A 24,437-nucleotide genomic window follows, 5' to 3' on the forward strand; every position below is an offset into this window, starting at 1 on the left:
CTCAGCACTGCATGGGGCGTTTGCTCACTGTCCTGCTCAGCACTGCATGGGGCGCTTGCTCACTGTCCTGCTCAGCACTGCATGGGGCGTTTGCTCACTGTCCTGCTCAGCACTGCATGGGGCGTTTGCTCACTGTCCTGCTCAGCACTGCATGGGGCGCTTGCTCACTGTCCTGCTCAGCACTGCATGGGGCGCTTGCTCACTGTCCTGCTCAGCACTGCATGGGGGATTTGCTTACTGCCAGGGTAGGACTGTGGCTGGAATCGAGGCAGAAAGAAAAACGTCTCAAAGGCAAAAATGATGCCTGTTACTGCCTGGGAGAATCTTAAGTGACCACAAAAGTGTCTACTGGTTTCTTTTCTTTTCTTTTCTTTTTTTCACTTTTGAGACGGAGTCTTGCTCTGTCGCCCAGGGTGGAGTGCCACGGTGCTATCTCGGCTCACTGCAACCTCTGCCTCCTGGCTTCAAGCAGTTGAGTAGCTGGGACTACAAGCATTTTTTTTGTACTTTTAGTAGAGACAGGGTTTCACTATATTGGCCAGGCTGATCTCAAACTTCTACCCTTGAGATCCACCCGCCTTGGCCTCCCAAAGTACTGGGATTACAGGCATGAGCCACCATGTCTGGCTGTGTGTCTCCCAGTTTCTGTAGTATGAGAGTTCCTTGGAGATGCTACAAAGCCCCAGGAACTGAGAAAACACTGTCCACGCCCAGCTCTGAGAAATGCTGGGTGTGTTTTCTCGAGGAAGAAGCAGAGCCCCGCTGTTACCCTCCTCCTGGCACGTGCATTCCCAAGCCTCTCCTCACAGGCTCTTGGGCTTCTGGCCTCACCCAGGCAGGGGCCTCCTTCCCCAGCTGCTGTTGGCTCAGGCTCCCTGCACCTCCCTGAGATGGCCCTTTCTAAGACATTTTCCTTTGCTGTTCCAAAGACCTAGGGCCGCTTGTCCTCATGGAATGCTGCGCCTACTCACACATGGTGCCTGGACACCTGCTGCTGACATTGATTGGTGGACCTGTGAGAGCACTCTCCATTCCCAGGGGTGGGGTGCACGTGTGCAGGTGTGAGCACTTGGGAGAGCGTAAGGCTGTTGAAGAAGTGTAGCCAAGCACCCCACGGAAGAGAGAGTCTGGGGCTTTTTTTCTGTTTCCTTTCTGGCAATAATGAGGCAGGAGAAAAGTATTCCCAGTTGCCATTGAGGAGGATAAATCACATTTGTGGCTGTAGCAGCTAGCTCGCTCTAGGAGGCAGCTCTGTAATCAGACCTGTTGTGTGGTGAGGGTCTGGACCCCCTAGGGACAAATCAGACCTTCAGAGGTGGGCAGGGCCTGTGCTGACTGGGGATACGGCAGCCTTTAGTTTCTTTCTTTTTTTTTCTTTGTTTTTTTTATTTTTTTGCTTTTTGTGCCTTTAGTTTCAATAGTTAGGAAGGAAAAGAAGGAAGGAGACCTAGACCACTCCTTTTTGGAGGTATGGATCTGTGGGAAAGAAAGGTGGCAATTTAAGTCCACAAGAGGTGACATCTGACTAGCACCTTTGTGTGGCTGGGGGCCTTGGGATGTGGCCACATGGGAGACAAAGGGTGGGCCCTGAAATCTGCACCCCCGAGAAATGAGCGTGTGGCTGCCTGTGGTGCTGAGGGGACAAGTATATTCTTCTGTGATCTTGGCCTCCAACAAGGCCATGGGCCTGCAGCCCGTTAACAGTGACAGGATGTGGCAGCAGGAACTCGGCAGCAGCTTGGCCATCACAGCTCTGTTCCTGGAGAGTAGAAGTTAGAAGGTCCCGACTTGGAGACCAGGTACAGTGGCTCACACCTTTAATCCAAGCACTTTGGAGGCTGGGGCAGGAGGATAGCTTGAACCCAGGCGTTTGAGACCAGCCTGGGCAGCATGGTGAAACCCAGTCTCTACAAAAAAGTACAAAAATTAGCCGGGCGTGGTGGCGCATGCCTGTAGTCCCAGCTACTCAGGAGGCTGAGGTGGGAGGATGTCTTGAGCCTGGGAGCTGGAGGTTGCAGTGAGCTATGCTTGTGCCACTGTACTCCAGCCTGGGCAACAGAGCAAGACACTATCTCAAAAAAAGAAAAAGTCCCAACTTGGGCTAACTAACCCCTGGAAGCTTAAAATAATTTGTGGGAAAGGGGAGAAACTGCAGAGGGAGAGACTGAATTTCCTACTAATCTGGCAGGAGAGGATTTAAGTGAAACATAAAATACTATGACTTTATTAGCACAGGTTCCAGAAACATCTTTCTAAAGATTTAGGCAGCAACTACTTGAAGCAGGTACTGCATGCCGGGCTCTGAGGCACACAGAGTCACGATGAGTAAGGAATGAGTGAGGTGTGGAGGAAGCACAGACTGTGTCTCTGGGAAGCTATTGTGCTCATCCGATTTGTGCAGATGAGTCAGCGGTCAGACCCAAGGCCCAGGTTGTTCTCCCCTGCCTGGAGGACATGGAGGGTGGAAGTAGCCAGGCTTCCCTCTGCAGGGAGAGCTCAGGTGGGCTGTGGAGAGCCTAGCAAGAGCCCAGGGTTCGAGGGAGGAGACCCAGATGCCAGGCTTGACTTCACACCACTACCAACCATGTGCCCTCTGGGACCTTAGCTTCCTGCTCTGTTCAAGGGGCAGCACACACCTATTCCTCCCACCTCCCGAGATGACAAATGACCTACTGAGTCCTCTGTGCACTACAAAGCTCATGTGATGGTGGTGGGGACTGCTTCTGTCTTGCAGAAGGAGAATCATGGGTGGGGGGGGCCCTGGCGGCCCCTTGGAGTAGCAGGTGAGCTGGGCTGTGCCTGTAGGGAATGCAGTCCCATATGAAGCTGGCAATAGGGCCTGGCCCAGCAAACCATGGGGCTCAGCTGGACTTGGGGCCAGGTCTATCAAGAGATGCACTCTTTTTTAGGGTATCCCCTGTCCCAAGACTATAAATGAGGGCCTCGCTGTCCAGCCCTGCCCCATACACTACCGGAGCTCCAGGGACTTTTGTGCTCCCTGCATAAGTGTTTCTGAGGTTTCCTCAGAGGTGTCTCTATGGAGTCATGGTCACCTGAGTGTGGCACTTCAGCAACCCAGGGCCTCCCACATGCCTCTGGGCTCTGGAAGCGCAGCTGCCCAACCCAGGGCCCCAGGGCCCCAGGGCCTTTGGGGCACATGCCACTGCCTCTGTGGAGCTGTGGTAGGGGTATCCCACAGAAAAACCGCTCAGGCTCCTTGCGTTCCCACACACACAGCGAGGTGAGCATGAGTCCAGGATCTGCCCCCATAAACCCGGTGGCACAGGCAGAATCAAGGTGATTCTGACACTGTGACAGCACAGGGTGCCCCAGCCCTCTGTCCCACCTCTCTTGTCCTGCCTGTTGCTCTAAATGTTCATTATGTCTTTTTTTTTTTTTTTTTTGAGACAGAGTCTTGCTCTGTTACTCAGGCTGGAGTGCAGTGGTACAATCTTGGCTCACCGCAACCTCTGCCTTCTGAGTTCAAGTGATTCTCCTGCCTCAGCCTCCTGAGTAGTTAGGATTACAGGTACGCACCATCATACCCAGCTAATTTTTGTATTTTTAGTAGAGACAGGGTTTCACCATGTTGGTCAGGCTGGACTCAAACTCCTGACCTCGTGATCTGCCCACCTAGGCCTCCCAAAGTGCTGAGATTACAGGTGTGAGCCACCATGCCCAGGCTGTTCATCATGTCTTACCCACTCAAGTATGAGCTCTTTGGGAGCAGGAACTGAGATAATTGATCTCTGAGTTTCTGACCCAACACAGCAGGATTCATTAAATGCTTGTTGGATGGATGGATAGATGGATGGATGAATGGGTGGGTAGATGGATGAGTGGGTAGATGGATGGGTGAATGGATGGATGAGTGGGTGGATAAGTGGGTGAGTGGTTGGATGAATAGATGAATGGATGGTTGGATAGTTGGGTGGGTGGATGGGAGGGTGAGTAGTTGGATGGGTAGAAGAATGGGTGGATGGATGACGGGTGGTTGGATGGATGGGTGGGTGGATGGGTGGGTGAGTGGTTGGATGGATAGATGAATTGGTGGGTAGGATGGGTGGCTGGGTGGATAGGTGGGTAGATGAATGGGTAAGTGGATGGATGGGTGAGTGGATGGATGGATAGATGGGTGGATGGGTGGGTAGATGGATAGGCGGATGAGTGGTTGGATACATAGATGAATGGATAGATGGATGGGTGGGTGGATGGATGGATGGGTGGATGGGTGGTTGGATGGATAGATGAATGGATAGATTAATTGGTGGGTAGAAGGATGGGTGGGTGGGTAGATAGGTGGGTAGATGAATCAGTGGGTGGATGGATGGGTGGGTGGATGAATGGATAGTTGGATGGATGGGTAGATGGGTAGATGAGTGGTTGGATGGATAGAAGAATGGGTGGATGGACGATGGGTGGTTGGATGGATAGAATGGGTGGATGGACGATGGGTGGGTGGGTGGGTAGATGGGTAGGTGAGTGGTTGGATGAATAGAAGAATGGGTGGATGGACGATGGGTGGTTGGATGGATAGAATGGGTGGATGGACGATGGGTGGGTGGGTGGGTGGGTAGACGGGTGGGTGGATGAGTGGATGTGATATAATTCCTGTAATAGAACAGCTTGTATTTTAGCAGGTAAACTAGATTTGCAATAAATGAAGTTCAGTAAAATCTGGCATGGTTTTACTAGCAGTCAAAATCTCTGATTTCACAGGAGTCTAGGGGAGGGAGCCAGGGAAATCTCCCCAGAGGTCGCCACATGAGAGCTCAGCAGTGAGAGCTGAGGTGGCGTCATCAGCACTTGGCTTCCAGCGCTCCATCCTGTTGCTACCTGCTTATATACGTGCGTCTTCCCCGGGCACTTGGCTTATACTCTTATTTCTTCTCTCTCATTTCTCTTGTCCAATCTGCTCTCTCTGGAACGTGCTAGGCTTCTTAGGAGGAAAGGCGAGAGGACTTTGAGAGTGAACTTCCCTAACTGGGAGGTGACTGAGTGTGTGTGTCTCACACCTCTGGAGTGGGCCAGGCTCACTCCCAGGATGTGGCCCAACTGTTAGGAAAATGTCTCAAGTTCCTCATTTTAAAAATCCCTAAACAAAAAGGTAGGTTGAAAGTAAAAAGAGTACTGATGTCATGGCCAGAAAGACGTTACGAATCTTGGTGACAACACCCAGAGAACAGCAGCTACACAGTCAGAAAGCTGAGGGTCATAGGCTTGTGGCTGCCACCCCGAGACAAAAGGGTTTGGAATTGGAGGGACTTTTCCAGGTGAAATGATGAATGCAAAGGCCATTAGTATTTACCAGCCCTGCCGTTTCTTCGCATGCGCACGCATACATGCATACATGCACACACATACACCCATGTGAGTGACAAGATCTCTGTAAACTTCTCCATGGCCACCTCCTGGATGGGTGGCTCTAGAAGGCAGTGGGCCCTTTCTGAGAGAGGCACACACAGCTGGAGCCCTCCCATGTGGTGGACACAGGACCACTTGGCCCCAGCACCTGGGAAGCCCCAGCCCCCTCCACTCCCCACAGGCTGTTTGCCCAGGAACTCGGGACCAGAAACCAACAGCTCTGCTCATCCCTGCCACGACATTCCTGGGCAGGGGCTTGGATTCCAGTGCAAAGAATGGCATCCCTTCTGACACGTGTTCAGTGCCCGCCCCAGGCCAGGCAGTTTGAAGGCCCAGGGATGCGGCAGTGGAGACAGGTCTTGTCCTCATGGTGACGATATCCTGGAGCATTTACTGAACATACTTGGATTACAGTAAACTCTTCGACACACCCTCTTCCTTTCACCCCGCTGTGGGGCAAGCATTATTAGCCCAAGTGCACACAGAAGTAACTAGTGGAGCCTGGATTCAGTTACCTATTTTTTTTGTTCCAAGTCCAATAGTCTTTCCAGGATCTCACAGCCAATTCAAAGATTTAGGGTACATTTGAGAAGGTGCTAAAAAGGAGAACAGAGTGTGGACTGAGAAGCAGAAGTGTGGTCATGTGGGGCCTGGAGGCTTGGTGTGCGTTGCTGCTAGTGGGTGACACACAGCACCTGGAGGTGGGTGCTGGGGTCACAGCCGACAGAGTTGGCTAGGGCCCCTTGCAGGCCTTTCAGGAATTGCATTCTGCCTGAAGGGAGCTACCTTGCCCAAGGTGACGCCTCCCCTGGGGCAGCCTTCATCTGATGACAAAGGCAGCGCTCCTTGCCCTTGTCTGGGTTTCCTTTGCAGGGCTTCTTGGTGCCAGAGCTCCCGTGGGGCCACCTCCGTGGCACTGGCTTTGCAGTTAGCTTTCTCCCGGTCTCAGTCCTCGTCTCTCGCTTCCTTACAGGTACCAGTCTTGGAAGTCTCGCCCAGTAAATGTGCTGTGGGCAAATCTGTCTCAAGGATCTCTTTCCAGGGAACCTGATCCAAGACACACCGACATCGTCACCACCTGACAAAAGATCTAGTGGGTCCAGCAGGAAGAGTGACCAATGTGCTGTTAGTTCTCGGGGGGGGGGGGCAGTGAGGCGAGCACAGCTGCAGCAGGAGGTGCGCTCAGGTGAGGCCGAGGGGGCCCTTGTGACTTTGGCTTTTTTTGGCAAGAGATAGAAAGCCACTGGGGGTTTCAGGCAGAGCGAAATCACCTGACATTTCTCCATAGCGTCAGTGGCTGGTGAGCACAGACTGAAGGGGGTCCAGGCAGAAGTGGGGAGGGGTGGGCTTAATCCAGGAGACACATGATGGTGAATCGGAGGTGACACAATCGTTTATGGCAAGCTTCCTCTCCTTACCCTTGCAGTCTCTAGTCACTTTTTCCGCTTGTAGATTTTGCTCGCCAGCCCCAGAAAGATGGCTGGAGGCAGGGGCACCGCGTTCTCTTCCATGAGATCCACAATGTGGCTGTGGCCATCTTCCTCATATTGCAAGAACACTGCCAGCTCCTCGAGTAGTGCCTTCACCCGGGCCACCTGCTCGGCCTCCTGCCCGCAGTTCTCCTGCAGGATCTGGTTACTGCAGACACTGAACCATCAGCCAACTGCATTTGTGGCCCCGGATGTTAGTGCCAACTTTGCTGGTCACATTGGGATCCCCAGAGAGGTCAAGATGATCATCCTCAATCTGAAAGGACTCTCCCATCTCCAGCAGGATCTTCCTGGCTGCAGCTCCAGAATGGCAGAAGGAGTAGAAAGTGGTCTTGTACTTGACAGTAGATTTGTACCTCTTTTTTTCTGAGATAGTCTCACTCTGTCGCCCAGGCTGGAATGCAGTGTTATGCTCTCAGCTCACTGCAACCTCCGCCTCCCAGATTCAAGTGATTCTCCAGTCTCAGCCTCCTGAGTAGCTGGGACCACAGGAGCATGCCACCACGCCTGGCTAATTTTTTGTTTTTAGTGGAGATGGGGTTTCACCGTGTTAGCCAGGATGGTCTCGATTTCCTGACCTCATGATCCGCCCACCTCAGCCTCCCAAAGTGCTCAGATTACAGGCGTGAGCCACCACGTGCAGCCAGATTTGTACGTCTTTTCAGTGAATCCACCAAGATCCACATCGCCCTGGGGGGCTGTATGAGGTCCAGGTTCTGCCCAATCTCAGTCTGATAGGAACTCTGCAGAAGAGCTCCATCAGGCTCAGGTAACAGGGCTGCTCCTGGCAATAGGCAGTAGATATATGCTTCCGGTAGATATATGCATAGCATCATTGATAGCATCTAAACTGACTCCTGGCTTCTGATATCAGCAGATCTGCCCCTGGCGAGTGAGGGCTGAGTCCATGATGTCATCTGCCACTGGAAGAGAGCTTGTAGCACTCCCACACAGCAGCCCACAGTCGGGCTCGCTGGAGACTATTGGTATCCTGTTTCCTCGGCGCCACCAGCTCCCGGAACACTACTAGCACCGTCCAGCCCTGGTGACGCTTGCCTCCAATGGCACTGGAGGACCTCCTGGAGCCAGGCAATAGTATCTCCTGTCTCTGGGTACCTTATCTCATCCTCAGTTAGCACCCTAGCCATCTGGGAGAAGTGCGGAATGAAATCCTGCTTTTCTTGGGCATAAACATCTATTTCTGGTCTCCATTCATTCTGAGGAGCAGCAAACGGCTCTATTTGTGGACATGTGTTCCTCCTTGGTGATGCTGGATGTTTTAAAAGGAGTCGAGGACCGTGATGGGATGGGGGGTGAGAGAAGAGTTAAGGTCTCGCAAGGATGTATGCACTCTTCTTTTTAAAGACAGTGGGGTCTGGCCAGGCATGATGGCTCATGCCTGTAATCCAAGCACTTTGGGAGGCCAAGACAGGCAAATTACAAGGTAAGGTGTTCAAGACCAGCCTGACCAATATGGTGAAAGCTCGTCTCTACTAAAAATACAAAAATTAGCCAGGCGTGTAATTCCAGCTACTCAGGAGGCTGAGGCCGGAGAATTGCTTGAACCTGGGAGGCGGAGATTGCAGTGGGCCGAGATCACACCACTGCACTCCAGCCTGGGCAACAGAGCGAGCCCCCATCTCAAAAGCAAGCAAACAAAAGACAACAGGGTCAACTGTGAGAATTGTAGGGTCAAGTGAGGAGAAGATGAGGCCCTTGGTCATTTTAAGTGTGCAGTGTTAACTGACCAGTGCCAAGTAGACAGGTGGATACAGGGACGCCAACTCAGGACAGAAGTGCAAAGGAGAGCCCCGTGGGGGCGTTTCTGGTAGAGATGCTGTTTTCATCTAAGTGGTGAGGCTGGGAAACATCGCCGGGGACTGCAGCATGAGAACTTAGGGCAGGCAGATGGGGGGACGGGGCAGGTGGCCTTCAGGGCACCCCCAGCTCCAGCCGATGCCACTGACAGGCCTGAGAATTGAGCCCATGAAAGCCCTGAGCACACCCCAGGAGCACCTTCAGTGGTGTGGATGCAAGGCCCCCTTAGAGGGCTGGAGAGACAATGTGCAGAGCCAGAGTGAAGCCTGCGTTCCAGGATGTGCTTTGCAACCCTGGGCTGGGGAGGAAGGAAGTACACAAGACACTTCCAAGCACTTCTTCCAGAGTGGCTGGAAAACCACTTTGAATTCTACCTCTATGCAGCCACCCCCGGCACAGGAAGGGCGTGAGCACCGAGGGCCACAGGGTTACCCGGCACACAACTGGGTCTGCCAGAGTGGCCACTTCACACTTTGGCTTTTTGAGACAGGGTCTTGCTGTGTCGCCCAGGCTAGGCTGCAGTGGTGTGATCATAGCTCACAGCCGCCTCCAATTCCTGGGCTCAAGGGATCCTCCTGGCTCAACTCACCAAAGTGCTGGGATTACAGGTGTGAGCCACCACACCTGGCTCTCTTCACCCATTTCTTTCAGAAAGAACCCTCTGAGGAACCCGAAGAAACAGAATAAAACCCCAGAAAACAAAGAGGAGAGATGAGTCTGGGCCAATACACAATGAATTTTATAGACTCTTCCAAATAGTCTCTACTTACAGTTATGACACAGGACACACATCCAGTTTAAAATCAAGTTTTATATGATTCAAAGAAAAGTTACATTACACATACCCATTTAAATAATAAGTCAAAGTCTGTTACATAAAACATAATCATGAAACATTTTAAGTCTTACAATTCAAACTACTTAAAAGGCTCAAAGTCACAAAAGATCAAGCAAAACTGCTCAGGCAATAAAGTGCACTAGGGGGGCCTGCCTCTCCGGGAGCCTCCAGCACCCAGAGCCGCTGCCGAGGGGCTCCACACAGAATCCACAAACAAGGGTAACTGTTCTGCTGCTTCGAACAGTTTTCAGACAGGAACTCTTTCCAACTTAAAACCTTTCAACAGACAGATGGAGGGGGAAGGAAGATGGTTTAAAGAAAGCATTTCCAAATGTAATCAGGAATGGAACTGTAAAATTTAAACCATCTTCAACATGTAGCTCTTTCTTAGAAATAGCACTACTTGGAGAATGTTCTGTGATATGCAACCAAATACTCAAAGACCTTATCCACCAGAATACTAGCAGGACTAACGACTCTGCATGTCATAATTAAGAAAAAATCCAAATTTGATGCCATTTGTAGCATAGTGGGAAATGCTGATGCCAGTTTGGATGAGTGGAAGGAAGGACTGGGTGATGAGGACACAGGAACAATGCACGCTGTGGCTCTCCCACAGCTGCACTGCCTCATAACGACAGGACCCACCTACGGGAGTGTACAAACACACGGAAGCCTCCTAAAAACATACACATTTGTGTCAAATAACTGATACTAAGGGGCAAGTTAACGGGTACCAAGTAACACACAGTGAATGACCAGGTGGGGATTTTATCAGACTACAAAGAACAAAACACAAAACCTCATTTTATTCAGTGTTTCACCTTCCATCATTTTAACAAAGATGAATGCCAATAACTTACCAGCAGAGACAAAAGCTACATACATACTGCACAATCAAAACAAATCCCCAGGCTACCAATCAGTGCAGCATTCTGCATGCTTCTACCCTTATTCCACTGCCTGAACTTCCACCGTTTAGCAAGAACCAGTCTCAGTGGCTTCCTGAACGCAGGTGGCCACATTCTCTTATCCAGGATATGCGCTCACACCATTTAAAAGTGTCATCCATCATCTATTTTCTAGGTAGACTGTAAAACATACCATTCCAGGTAATTCTGTTTGATCAAAACAATTTCTTTCAAACAAAAGGGCCAGGCACAGTGGCTCAGGCCTGTAATCCGGCCGAGGCGGGTGGATCATGAGGTTGAGATTGAGACCATGGTGAAACCCCGTCTCTACTAAAAAATACAAAAATTAGCTGGGCATGGTGGCACGCGCCTGTGGTCCCAGCTACTCAGGAGGCTGAGGCAGAGGTTACAGTGAGCCGATATTGCGCCACTGCACTCCAGCCTGGCGCTTGGCAACAGAGCAAGACTCTGTCTCAAAAAAAAAAAAGACAAAAGGGCAGTTGGGTAGTATTACTGCTATTTAGCGTAACTTGCATTTCCTCGAGTTCTAGTATTTGGTAAATAGAGGAAGCAGAACCTTGGCACTGCCTGCCTGCACATGCATCTCACCCTCGGCTAAGCTGTTCTCTGGTGGAAAGTTCATCCCACCAACATGGACACTTCTTCACTGAGAAGTTACTCTACCCACAGTGTAGTAGGGATAAGGCCACAGCAAAACAAGTCAACTGACGAAAAGTGGCTGGATTTGAGTGTTTTATCTTTTTTGGTGTTTTAGGTACAAACAAGAAACTAAATGGTTTGCGTTCAGCAGGGCCATGGCCAAGACGATTCCACACAGACTGCAGCCTGCAGCTGCTCCTGCTCCCTGGGATGTGCCCAGTGGCTCATGGTGCTCTCTGGGGTACATCCTTCACAAGACCCACCATGGACACAGCTCACTAGTTTTAGTCAACCACACTTACAGTTCTTGGGTGACAGGAATGGCTGCCTAGAATTTCCTTGAAAATGTTATGAAGAAGCTGATTGCAAAGTTTATTTTTCCCTTTTAAGAGGCCCTTATTCAACCAGTTCCGATTCCAAAAAGATCTAAAAGGCCAGATAACCTGTGATTTTTTTTGGTGGAGTAACATGTCAAATTTACTAAAACGGGTCATCATAAAAAACTTTGTTATTAAACACTGAAAAGAAGGCTGCAAAATAATCTATCTAGAAACTGGTGATTTGAGCACCAATATAAATATTTTTATAAAAAACAGTATAAAAATTAGTACCCTGTCTTATTTCTACAAAACATCCATAGAAAGGTTGTAAAAATCCAGATTTTGTAAACTTTATTGCCGAAATATTTGTTTGAATGCTGGTGATTTCGATTACCAAATTTTCTACCATTTCTTTAAAAAGAAAAAAAAAAAAAAACTTCTGAAACTACAAAACATATTGAACAGGGTCCCAAGTGGAAAAGTTAACACACCTTCATCAAAACCAGCTCCCCGATCTTCCCAAGCCCTCAAAACCATTTTTTGGGGGTAAGGCAATGGGAGAGCAATCCATCAGTTCCATTCCTGAAAAGAGGCTTTTAAAAACCCCATGAATAACATCCTAGTGGACCTTTCAGGTGCAGGCTGGCATGGTCACAAGCAGGTTCCCTGGGCTCTCTGCACAGGTGATTCTGTTCAGCTTGCCAACCTCTGCCTGCCAGCCTGGGATCTTCTTGGTCGTCATGTGGCGGCGGGCATGCTTCGTCAGGTGGTCACTGCGCATGAAACGCCGGTCACACACCGGGCACACAAACTTCTTCTCTCCTGTGTGAGTTCTGCGGTGGCGAGACAGCTCATCCGAACGAGCAAACTTCTTATCACAGCCGTCCCAGCTGCAGCTGAAAGGCTTCTCCCCTAAGTGTGAGAAAACACATGCTGAAGAAAAGGAGATGCTGAGCACCTTATTCAAGGGGTTAATTCATGTCGTTTTAAAATCGTGTTCATCAAGCTCACAAGAAAACGATGTCTTCTTATTCTGGAACTGTGGGTAACCCCCCATATAGGCACCGAGGAATAAAAGCTAAGCAAAACCCTGGCACAGTTAGGGCTTAAAGAATATTTCACTTTATAGTGTTACTACTCAGCAATTTCCTTTTATATAAGCCTTTATATAATCATATTAGTTTATAGAATGAGAGCTTAAAGAACTCCTTTATATAATCCTCTCTATATAATCATATAACAGTTGATAGTATGAGTGCCTAAAGAATATTTCCCTACATATAATTATATTTTAGTTCATAATCGGAGGAATGCCTAAAGTGGACACAGTACCGAGCATGAATTAAGGAATAAGTAGCTTATAATTGGAGGAATGTCTAGAGTAAACACAGTGCAGAGCATGATTTAAGGGAAAAACAGTTATACCAGGACAAGAATCCATAGCCCAGGCGGCAGCGTTCAGTATTGTAACGATACCCGCTCTATGGCAGGCTTGCGGCGAGAGCCACTCCTCCTGATAAGGAGTTGTAGGACCTTGCTCCAGTTCTCGTGGAAGGCTGCCCTCCGAACGGCAATCCACCTTGGTATGCGCTTTATCAGCTCTTGCTACTATGCTGCTCAAAAAGCATCTTCCTATAAAACTCACTGGAAACTGCCAGAAGGTGGCGGTAACCTTAACAGCTCTGTCACTGCTATGTGACTTAAAATATCCTCCTATAAATCATCTTAAAAGTAGTTTGCCCATAGATAAAAGTATTGCACACTGCACCCTCTTCACTGTGCATGACCCACCTTCAAGCCTCGGTGACCTGATGGGGCTGGACCCCTTACTGCACCCGGCCCTTGCCCCTTCATGGGAACGGGCCCCTTGCTGCGAACTGTCCACCTCCTGGCCTAGGTGACCTAATGGGGGTGGACTCCATGTTCTGTTGCTCGTGACCCTATCACTATCCTTAAAGATGATTTCACTCACTGCCCTGCCCCCTAACCTATACACAATAAATACTCATGCTTCGGGACATTGGGGCCTCGCCTAACTCTGCTTACAGGTGGCATGGCCCCCTAAGCCCAGCTGCGTTTTCCTTGTACTTCTGTGTCCTGTCTCTTTATTTCTCAGATCCTGCGTCTCAGCACAGCATAAGGGACACCCCACGACCGTGTGGGGCCATCAGCCCTACATGGAACTGGATGATCCGGGTCAATCCTCCATAAAGCATTTATTCCTGCCACACTTAAGATGCAGTATGTTGTTAGCACCCAAAGATTTCAAGCTAATCTTTCAAAATATATCTAAAACTAAAAATAAATCAAGCCAAGTACAAGCACAGGGGCTCATGCCTATAATCCCAGCACTCTGGGAGGCTGGGAGGGAGGATCAGTTGAGCCCAGGAGTTCCAGACCAGCCTGGCCAACAAAGTAAGGCCCTGTCTTTACCAAGAATAAAAATTAATTAATTAAAAATGTAGCATCGTGCACCAAAATCTCAGAAACCACCACTAAATAACTTATTCATGTAACCAAATACCACCTGTACCCCAATAACTTGTGGAAAAATAAAGAAAAAAAATGTAGCATCCATTCACTCTAGCTTATTCCAATTTAACGACCTTTCAGGTTGGTAGGAATATATATAAAAAGTGGTCTTAGCCAAGGGAAACTTGCCCAGTTTCTACTTCTCATGAAAACTCCAAGTCTACAAAATGGCACAGAAGGGGATTCTTCAGAACTCTTATGCTCATTTATTTTTTTTAATTTTTTTAAATTTTATTTTAGGTAGAATCTCACTCATCACCAGGCTGGCGTGCAGTGGCGCGATCTTGGCTCACTGCAGCCTCCGCGTCCCAGGTTCAGGTGATTCTCCTGCCTCAGCTGCCTGAGTATCTAGGATTACAGGCACGCACCATCACACCCAGCTAATTTTCGTATTTTTAGTAGCGATGGGGTTTCACCATGTTGGCCAAGCTGGTCTCACACTCCCGACCTCGTGATCTGCCCACCTCAGCCTCCCAAAGTGCTGGGATTACAGGTGTGAGCCACTGCGCCCGGCCAGTTATTTAATTGGAAGTACTTTAGGAAACATGGAAGAAGCTTGTTTTAATCATTGTAAATCATCCCGTCAGTACTTTACCAAGGAAAACTGAAACAGCAAAACCTAATTCAGTCACCTCCCCAAAGTTGGAAGCTGTGCTCCAGTGTGATGTGAAGTTCCCCTGCACAGCCCCAGTGAAATGTGGAGCTCACCAAGTCAACAAGCCCGTTAAGAGAGGCAAGCAGGTCAACTTCATCAGAAGCATTGGTTCCCTGACGCAGCCCCCAAGTCCATCCGCCATGTGAACGACCAACCCTCATTTACTAACTAGTGTCACACCCTTGTATCATCAGGCACCAGGAGTATATCCAGGTGAGATTAATATATAAGTAACTAAAAAGCAAAGGGAGAATGTGGTGAGACCTACAATAAACGACTGGGGCCAAAGAAGAAAGGAAGATAAGGAAACAAGCTAATAACTAATTCTGGGGGGGCCCTTGGAGGCTCTCGGTAAGTAGACATGGACAGAGGGCCGAGGGGGAGAGTGGAAATATAGAACAGAAGGTTGGGAGGCTGTTTCTGCACGGGCAGAGGCAACTACTTCATGGCCAAGTTTGGCCTTATCATGGAAGGAAACATCCACTCGGTAGAATGGGGGAGCAGTAGAGTTCCTCTTACAGTGTCTGAACACCAGATAGCGCTTCATTCTCCACGTGGAGGCCACCATGATCAGAGCAAGAGAACACAAACTCACAGAACGCCTGAGAAATGGTGCCCTCACCTACTGGAGCCATTCTATCCAGCAACACCCAGAACACTGGTGGGCGGCAGGGAAACCACAGGTCCCATGGAGCTATTTAAACTTCAAGTATTTAAAAGTGTAAAATTCAGTTCCTCGGGCACACTAGCCACACTTCAAATGTGAGCAGGCCGTGGCTACCCTAAAGGACAGACAGCAAACATTTCCACCATTGCAGAAAATTCAGTTGGACAGAGCTGGTTAGACAACGGATCATTAGGTCAGAAGAGTCTTGTGGAACTTACTTTAAAGTAAAAACTACTTTCAGAGGTAAGAAAACTATACTCTTTAAAAAAAATTTTAGAATTTTAACTTTAATATAGTTTGGCCAGACCTTCCCACAATGAACGTAAGTAACACTGATAAGATATATTTACTGAACGTGAATGCATGTTCTCTTAAAAATAAATAAAAATAAACCGTCTACTGCAATGTGAACACAAGGGGGCACTGTGAGTCACTCTAAAAGCTCCCGAAAGACACCATCACAGAACTAGACTACCTCTTCTCTCAGCGTGAGCAGCTGGCGCCGTCTGCAAACTCCTGAAGGCTGTGCTCACAACCCCGCCCTTACAGGATTGTGCAGGCTTTTCAGAACCAAAGAAAAAGCCACCCTTCCCCCTCCACCAGGAGTTCTCATGACACCCTCTCACCCAAAGGCAGCTCCAGGTGTGTTTCCTAACCACAGGGTCTGGTGTGCCCAATGCCCTACCTGCCCTGGTGCTTACCTGTGTGAGTGCGAAGATGAGCCTTGAGGTGGGAACTTTTGAAGTAGGTCTTCCGGCAACCTGGGAAGGTGCAAACGTAGTTCCTCCTTCGGGAAAAGTCTACCTGAGGGACACAGCTTTGGCTAGAGGCGATGAACACTGGCGCAGGGGCGAGGGGCAACAACTTGGTATTCCCCGAAGCCAAAACACTGGCCGAACTGGGGGCAGGCGGAGGGAGGGCGCCCTGGGGCAGGACCAGCATCACAGCTCCCTGAGGCACAGGAGGTCCCAGGAATACAGGTTGTGGAGCTGGAGCAGCCTGGGCTAGGATGGGTCTCACAGTCCCCACAGACAACTGGGGAGGCGGCTTCAAAAAAGCTGAGAACATGCCACTCTGTCCAGTCACAGGGATCATTTGGCAAAGGACAGGGGGAGCAGAAGCAGGGACAGAAATCAGAGGGGTGGTTTTCCTGGGCAGGTCATTTTCGTAATTCTTTGGTGAGCAAGTCTGCACTGCACCAGGCCACCCTGCCTGCTGGCCTCCATCAGTGGGGAGCAGGCCACCAGGCTTGTGCAAGCAAGGCTGACAGGACACCGCGTTAGTGCTGAGTAAACAGTCTGTGAGGCGTGCATCCTGCAAAGTTTCAAAGGGTCCCAAAAGTTGCTCTTCTTCTCTGCTGTCAGAAAGCTGGCCATCTGGAGTCTGGGTGGTGGGAAAGCAGGCAGGAGCAGGGCTCTCCCCAGTGTGTCGGATCACGCTGGTCCCCACGGCCCTGCAGAGAGAGCTGGGCACTGGCTCCAAACCCGGCAGGCCCCTCTCCACCGCCCCATTCAGTGCTCTGGCCACCACAGCAGAGGACTGGAGGGCGGCCATGGCTGTGCATGCTTTGGAATCTGTTACTTGGGAAGAAACAGGTGTCCTTGTCGATGGCTCCATGAGATCGGGGCTCTGAGGAGGAGTTATGCACTTAAAAAAAAAAAAAAGTACCACGTGAAAAGGCTGCTTTAAATTTTAAAAGGGATTTAATTGATCACAATGCTCCCAATACCTTTACATAGAATCATCTAGAGACTCAGCTAAGCCTGTTTTCAATGCCCCAGTGGGTTTCAAGGCTGCATGGGGCACTTTACTTTCTCAGCTTTTTCCCAGTGTTCACCCCTCCCAGATCTGCCCAAGGGCCCAATGCCAGGGAACTCTGAGGAGCTCCTGGCCAGCAGGCCCACCGCTTCCACAACCCCTGATGCCCCACAAGGCCCTCCCACCCCTCTCCAAATCTGCTTTCTACACTCTTCTTTCAGATAAGCTTCCAGCCCAGGACAACCACAATTTCCACTTCTGTTAGCAGCCTACAGTTCTCAACTTCTCCAAGCTGATATGCTATTTTTCCAAATGCTTTCACAGATATTAGCAAGTTAAAAAACCAAAAACAAGTGATTTACTGTACCCAACTCACATGAAGGAGTCGGCTGCCTCGGGAAGGCAGAGATGTCACCCAATGAAGGCAATCTGATGTAAAAGCACATGCTTCTCCAGTTGCCACCCACATATCCTGATCCTAGGCTGGGTCACCAGGAGAACCTAAGCTCCACCCCAAGATACCCCCGGAGAAGTAAATTTCACTTTCTCACATGTATCTGTAGGTTTCATTCCACGGAAATTAACCCCCATAGCTAGCAAGGTAAGATCCATCCATAGAAAGGGCACATTTTTCAGAAATGAAGGAAGAGTTTCCACTCCCTCAGACCCACACAAAGAGGGTATGCAACTTATTTGCCAGCATCCCAGGGAATCTTCCCACAAGTTCTTCAACACACTGATTTCAGCAACTCTAGTCATTTCACAAAAATGCTCCTCTTCCACCTCCTCTTACCAGAGTTGATAAAGAATGGAAGTCTTTTGGTAGCTCAGGTGTGGCTGCATCCATATGCACAGTGGTGGTGACATCCCCAGAGTCAGAGACAGGCGTGAGGGGTCTTATCCGTAACAGGTCACCTTTCTGGAATCTTTGACCCCAGGAGCTCATACAAACAAGAGCCTCGACAGCTTCCATGTCTGTCTGCTCCAAGATGCTGCACGCAGACCGTTCGCTGTCATGCCGCTTCCTCTCCAGGATGGACTCACATATGTCCATGATGCCAACCTAGAGGCAACACAACACAACAGCTTCTCAGTGGAGGGAACTACAGAGGTCACCCACGATGGCCATGTGGCTATGCATACCAGAAGCCTGCACTAGGCATGTAATGCACATGCAACACAGCATAGCAACACACGCTCAACTGTAGTAAGAGATGTTACAGGGGAACCACTCGGCTCTTAAGCCAACATTTCAAAGACTGAACTAAGCTGGCAAGCATTGCCATAAAAAATCCTCACTCTTAAAAAAGGCTACTAAGTTCATACTTTTCTTGGGTAAATGATTAATAAAATTAACTCCTGAGGTGCAAGTCAAACAGTGGCTGGGGTGAAGCTGCTGCCCAGGGAGGAGGCACTGACACTGAGGCCATCTTAGTCGGTCTGCCAGGGGCCGAGGCACCCTGACCATGGCTCTCTGAGGTGGCAAAGCCACCAGAGCAATGTCCCTACAGATGCTCTCAGGGACTCTGGGGCCTTCCCCCTAGGCCTCCAGGACTCTAGGCAGGTAGGGACCATGGTGATTCCACCAGTTGCCTGCCCCAGATTCAGAACAGAAGTCATCTGTCACTGTCCCAAGGCTACTGGGGGTGACAGGAAGCAAACCTGACGCTTAAGAGTTTTTTTGTTTTTTGAGACGGAGTCTCGCTCAGTTGCCCAGGCTGGAGTGCAGTGGCATAATCTACCATCACTGCAGTGTCCGCCACCATGTTGGCTAATTTCTGTATTTTTATTAGAGAGGGAGTTTTGCCATGTTGATCAAGCTGGTCTGGAACTTCCAACCTCCATGGTTCAAGCAATTCTCCTGCCTCAGCCTCTTGAGTAGCTGGAATTACAGGCATCTGTCACCACGCCCAGCTAATTTTTGTATTCTTAGTACTGACAGAGGGTTTCACCATGTTGGCCAGGGTGGTCTAAAACTGACCTCAGGTGATTCGCCCACCTCAGCCTCCCAAAGTGCTGGGATTACAGGTGCGAGCCACCTCGCCCAGCCTTTTTTTTTTTTTTTGAGACAGAGTTCTGCTCTTGCAGCCCTGGCTGGAGTGCAATGACAAGGTCTTAGCTCACTGCAACCTTCCCCACCGGTGTTCAAACGATTCTCCTGCCTCAGCCTCCCCACTAGCTGGGTGTACAGGTGACCGCCACCACGCTCTGCTAATTTTTGTATTTTCAGTAGAGACGCAGTTTCCTCATGTTGGTCAAGCTGGTCTCGAACTCCCGACCTCAGGTTATCCGCCCGCCTCAGCCCCCCAAAGTGCTGGGATTACAGGCGTGAGCCACCACCAGGCCGTCACTGTCTCTTTCTAAGCAAGAGGGAAGAGACTGGAATGAGCTAATCTCGATCAAAAGAAAATTTTAAATGTACGAAGATACACGTTTTCTCTCAGACTGCCATGCACCAAAGCACCGAAGCTTTCCGTCTGCCCGGGTTCACCCAGATCAAACAAGACGAGGTCTCTGTCCCGCAGGCCGCGCCACGAAACTCCCTGTGAAGTCACAGAACCCGGCCTCGTGGCCCGCTCACCACATCGGAGGAAAGGGGCTCGCTCGGTACACAGCTGCCCTCACACCACGAGGCCCGCGCTCGGCCCACGTCTACTCGGCTACCTCTCCGACGCACCCGGGTGGCGACGCGTAGGGGCCCCAACGCCTGCATGCTGCGTTCCCGCCTCCGTGCGTTGCCACGCCCCCAGGACCTTGCCGCGCTCCCGCCTCCCGGCCTTGCCCCGCCCCCACCCCGAGCCTTACCCCGCCCCCAGGGCCGTGCCACACTCCCGCCAGCCGCTCTGGCCCCGCCCCCGCGGCCGCGTGCCGCGTTCCCGCCAGCCGCTCCCCCGCCCAAAGGCCGCCCAGCTCACTGGACCGGAGTGACGTCATGGCTGGAAATAGCCGCGGGGCCGCCGGGGAGGAGCCGCCCAGGAAGCGAGAGACAAAGCTACGCGGGGCACACGCCCCCTTCTCGCCCCCGTCGGCTCGGGTGCGCCCCGTGCGGCCACCGCCCCGCCGGCTCCGGAGCCCGCCCAGACCCCCACCAGCGCGGTCGTAGTGAGGCCCTGCACGCCCCACCTCCTATTTTCACAGGGCGCGCGGGCCCCGCACCCTGTCCCTAGCCTCGCCCCTCGCTCGGAGGAGTATTCCCGCCGCGGCGGCCCCACCACTTACTGCGCGCGCGTCGTCCGGGCCCGCGGTGTCCGGCGTGTGCATAGTGCCGGCCGGCCGGGAGCAACAAAGCGGCCGCGGGGCGCAGTAGCGGTCGCACGTGCGCAACGGGCTGCGGCTGCGGCGACCCGGAGCTCCTGCGCTCCGCACGCGCCTCGCCCGCCCGCGCCGCTCTACCCTGGCGCGGCCCTCGCGGCGCGGGTGGGGCGGGGCGGCCGACGAGGGAGCGGTCGGCGGGGCGGGGCGGCGAACCAAAATACACCGCGCCCCCGTCGGGGCGGGGCAGGCCGCCTTCAGCCAATCCGCACCTGGTTCTTGCGCGGCCGGCCAATGAGCGCCGCGGGGGGCCGCGTGATCGGAGCCTGGCCGCGGCGTGATCGGTCAGGGCGGGACGCAGCACGTGTTTTGGTCGGAGCGAGGGGCGGGGCCTGAGGCCCTGGAAAGTAGGGGAAAGGTCGCGGCGGCGCAGAGGGCGCGCGGGGTGGAGGGTGAGGCGCGGCGGCAGCTGGGGAAGTCCCAGGGCCGGGACTGGACTCGCAGCGGGGGGCGGGATGGGGGGGAAATCGCACTTAAAGGACTCTCTTGCAGCCCCACCGGCTGAATCCGTCGGTAGCGGAGACTCACCTATAGGCCTCACCCCAGATTTTGTTTGCTTTTTAATTTCTGTCACTCTACCTTTGGCTCTTAACGAGTGCGTCCTTGACCAAAGAAGTCTGAAAGGTGGCTGGTTCTAGGTGACATTCCTGAATTCGGTCATTTTTGCAGACACCCGGAGCCGGATCTTCACGGCCTGAGTGTCCCTCCTCAAGCGTCTCTGGGCCTCTGCCGCTCTGTTACGGGGTCAGGGGAAGCTGAGACGGGCAATCACTGGAGAGGCGCCTGCTGAAACCCGCCCATTCTTCCCATGCCCAGAGGAAACGCCGCCCCCTCCGGGAAGTCCACGAGCGTACAGGAGAGGTCTGGCCCGGTGTCCAGGGCACCTTTTTTTTTCCTCCCTATATTTCGGTTGTTCCCGTCTCTTGGTGTGGTTTGCCCACGTCTGCAGGGCCAGGTTCGTGGAGAGCAGGAGCCATACTGTTTATTTGTGTCGCTGCAGCCTTCAGCTCAGCGACGGGTCACCCCTCTGTCCACTGCGCCCGCGTTTGCTTAGCCGCGATGCGGGTTGGCGCTCAATGCAAGGGGCAGAGACCGCAATGAGGAGTTGTTCTTGAAAGCTCATATCCAGGGTAGCGGGAGCAGATACTGAATCCCAGCACCCCGGGGCTTTGCTCTGAGCCAGAGAAGCCTGGGCTCTGGGGAACAGGCCGGGCCCCACCACTCACCTGAGCAAGGCTCTGCTCCCCACTTGCTCCTGCGGGGCCCACTCGGGTTGGGGAGAGGGTTTGAGCAGGCTGAGGAAAGGGTGTTTGCTGAAACAGTAAGAGGGTTGAAGTTGAATGAACCGTGATTAAGTGTTCGCATGAGGACCCCAGGGGCTCTGAGAAGGGCACAGGGTGAAACGTCTTAGGTACAGACTGGAATATTCTCTTTTGCCTGGACTCCCGCATTTGCCAACTCGTCTCCCTGCGACCGCTCCAGCTCCCAGAGCCCCTTCCCTCCCAGCAGCCCCAGGGGTCTTTAACCCATTCAGTGGCTCCCGCTGCACTTAGCGGAACTCTCCTGCTTCCCACAGTGGCTTGTAAGCTCCCGCAGCGATCCAGCCCCTCCCTCTCCAGCCCCATCCCTCTCCCCATACCCTCAAGGGACAGGCCGGGCCTCCTCTTGGTCACCTGTCCCACCAGCCCCTCTGCCACCTTCAGGTCTTTGTACTTGCCGTTCCCTAGAATGCTTTTTCTCCCAGATGCCCCCTTTTTTCTTACCCGCAGTCCACCTAGAGAGCACCCTCGGGCTGACCTCCAGTCCCCTTCTCGCACGCCATCTCGTTTTCTTCCTCCACAATACTTGGTGATCTATCCCTTTTCCATGACTTATTTGTTTATGTCTGTGTCACCACCAGAAAGAATCTCCCAAGGCCAGGGAGGCTGTCTATCTCATTTGTCCACGTAGGGGAATGAGCAAATGAAGGTATCTACCATCCTCCCTGCTTGAACATCCTGTGGGCACCTCAAATTGTGTCCTTAAAACTGAACTTAGATTCCACCCAAATCTGGATTTCTCACTTCCCTGTAGGGCACAGCTGTATACCCTGTTCCTTAATCTAGAAACCTGAGCATCACCTTTAACTCCTCCCTTTCCCGGGTTGCTTTCTTTCGCCAATTACGCTGTGCTCCTCTTCTTCCTCAGTTCCTCTCTAGGTCACCCATGCCAGCCCTTGTCCTGGCCATCACCTGCTTGCCTGAATTGTTGCCATTGCCTCCCAGGAGGTCTCCCTCCCTCCAGCCAGACACCCTACAATCTGCCCTCACCTCACTGCCAGAATGATCTTCTGGAAGCAGAGATTGCACTGAACCTGCATTCAAACTGTCAGTTGGAATCCAAACAGTTATGGGACTGACTGCAGGCTCCTTGGCCAGCAGACTTCATAGACTCCATGCCAGGCTCCAGCCAGCACTTCCTGCATCATTTCTGACCAGTTCCCCAAATTGCTTTCCCTTCTGCCTTCCTGCCCCCATGACCCAATATAGAACCCAGTGCTCCCAAGGTCATGTCACGCCACTCCTTTCTGTTTCTAGACAGCATTCCTTCTGCGTGGAACATGCCAATCCTTGTCTGCTTTGACTGTAAGACTGCATGAGATGGCCAGGCATGGTGGCTCATGCCTGTAATCCCAGCACTTTGGGAGGCTGAGGCAGACGGATCAGCTGAGGTCAGGAGTTCAAGACCAGCCTGGCCAAGATGGTGAAACCCTGTCTCTACTAAAAATATAAAAACTTAGCCCAGCGTGGTGGCGGGCACCTATAATCCCAGCTATTCTGGAAGCTGAGGCAGGAGAATCATTTGAACCCGGGAGGCAGAGGTTGCAGTGAGCCACGGTTGTGCCATTGCACTCCAGCCTGGGCGAAAAGAGTGAAACTCTGTCTTTAAAAAAAAAAAAAAAATTGCATGTGACTCCGGGGCAAAGCCCTCCCTGATGCCCCCAAACACGCTCAGTGGAAGGCAGCGTGTCTGGGCTTTGGAGTCAGACCTGGATCCAGATCCTTGCTCTGCTGGTGTGACCTTGCCAAGTCCTCCTTGCTGTGGGACAGAAGGCGGCAGCAGCTCTCCCTGACCTGGCGCTCTGGCTTCTCTTGCCCCCAGCTCTGTTTCTGCTCTCTGGACAGCAGGCACACATGAGAACTGTGCCCTCTTCAGACATGAGCCCCTGTTCTGCCCACATCTAGCCCATCTTCCAGATGGAGAGACAGGCGTAGTCACTGTCAAACCCCTGATTCTGGCCCTGCCTGTAATCAGAGGGATGAAAATTTGTAAGCTCAGACTGTTAGGGTTCATTTATTTGGAGACTTCACTGAGACCACTGGCACCAGGCTCTGTAGACCATTGGGAAGAGCAAGGTCTGTCAGGCAGACTGGTTGGGGTCACAGATAACATCCCCTGTGGGGAGAGTGTGAGCCTGCAGGCCACAATGCCACTGCTTTCTCCTGTGTCCTTCAGAGAGAGCCTATGGCTGTGCACACATGCTGCCTGACTTCTCAGTGTCTTCTGCAGTTGTTACATAACGATCAACCTAATTCTTTGTAATGGTTAAGTAATATTGAATATGTTATCAATTTAACACTCTAGTTGAAGAACCGAGACGTTTAGGTTGTTCTCAGTTTTCTGGGAACATTGTGCCCCTCCATCATTTACCCACGTGGAAGGATAACTGCAGGATGAGCAGCTCCTGGAACTGGAATTTCTCAGTTAACTGCTCTGTGCATTTCCTTGCTTTTTCTTTCTTTCTTCTTCTTCTCTTTTTTTTTTTTTTTTTCTTGAGACAGTCTTGATCTGTCACCCAGGTTGGAGTCTGGAGTGCAGTGGCATGATCTCGGCTCATTGCAGCCTCTGCCTCCTGTGTCCAAGTAGTTCTCCTGCCTCAGCCTCCTGAGTAGCTGGGACTACAGGTGGACACCACCATGCCCAGCTAATTTTTTGCATTTTTAGTAGACACAGGGTTTCACCATGTTAGCCAGATGGTCTTGATCTCCTGACCTCATGATCTGCCCACCTTGGCCTCCCACAGTGCTGGGATTACAGGGGTGAGCCACTGTTCCCGGCCTTTTTTTGGTAAA

The 24,437-nt window shown here is 51.6% G+C and overlaps 2 protein-coding genes across 7 annotated transcripts in view; one reads left to right on the forward strand and one right to left on the reverse strand.

The window, feature by feature from the left end:
• The window catches only part of CYS1 (cystin 1), a 31,375-nt gene extending 21,064 nt beyond the window's left edge, over positions 1-10,311 (forward strand). For 2 of the 4 annotated variants that reach the window (XM_017964554.4, XM_078349969.1), the window contains one exon: positions 6,338-8,046. In XM_017964554.4, the coding sequence (XP_017820043.3) occupies positions 6,338-6,366 (29 nt within the window). In that variant the 3' untranslated portion in view covers positions 6,367-8,046. Of the gene's footprint in view, positions 1-3,411; positions 3,530-6,337 lie in introns of all 4 variants that reach the window. The other 2 variants (XR_008476467.2, XR_013526772.1) reach the window with 2 other exon arrangements.
• KLF11 (KLF transcription factor 11) lies at positions 9,466-21,098 on the reverse strand. Of its 3 annotated transcripts, none has more exons than XM_035273260.3 (4): positions 20,905-21,098; positions 17,807-18,076; positions 15,957-16,902; positions 9,466-12,313 (listed from the first exon to the last, which is right to left on the reverse strand). In XM_035273260.3, exons 2-4 carry the CDS (start codon positions 18,065-18,067, stop codon positions 12,033-12,035), a joined length of 1,488 nt encoding a protein of 495 aa, XP_035129151.1. In that variant the 5' UTR covers positions 18,068-18,076; positions 20,905-21,098; the 3' UTR covers positions 9,466-12,032. The 3 variants fall into 3 exon arrangements, with proteins under 3 accessions (XP_035129151.1, XP_035129150.1, XP_035129149.1); XM_035273259.3 differs by lacking the exon at positions 20,905-21,098 and adding an exon at positions 20,233-20,423; XM_035273258.3 differs by lacking the exon at positions 20,905-21,098 and adding an exon at positions 19,595-19,737.
• Positions 21,099-24,437: the final 3,339 nt, after the last annotated feature.

Source organism: Callithrix jacchus, chromosome 14 (genome assembly GCF_049354715.1).
Source record: "Callithrix jacchus isolate 240 chromosome 14, calJac240_pri, whole genome shotgun sequence".
NCBI lineage: Eukaryota > Metazoa > Chordata > Mammalia > Primates > Cebidae > Callithrix > Callithrix jacchus.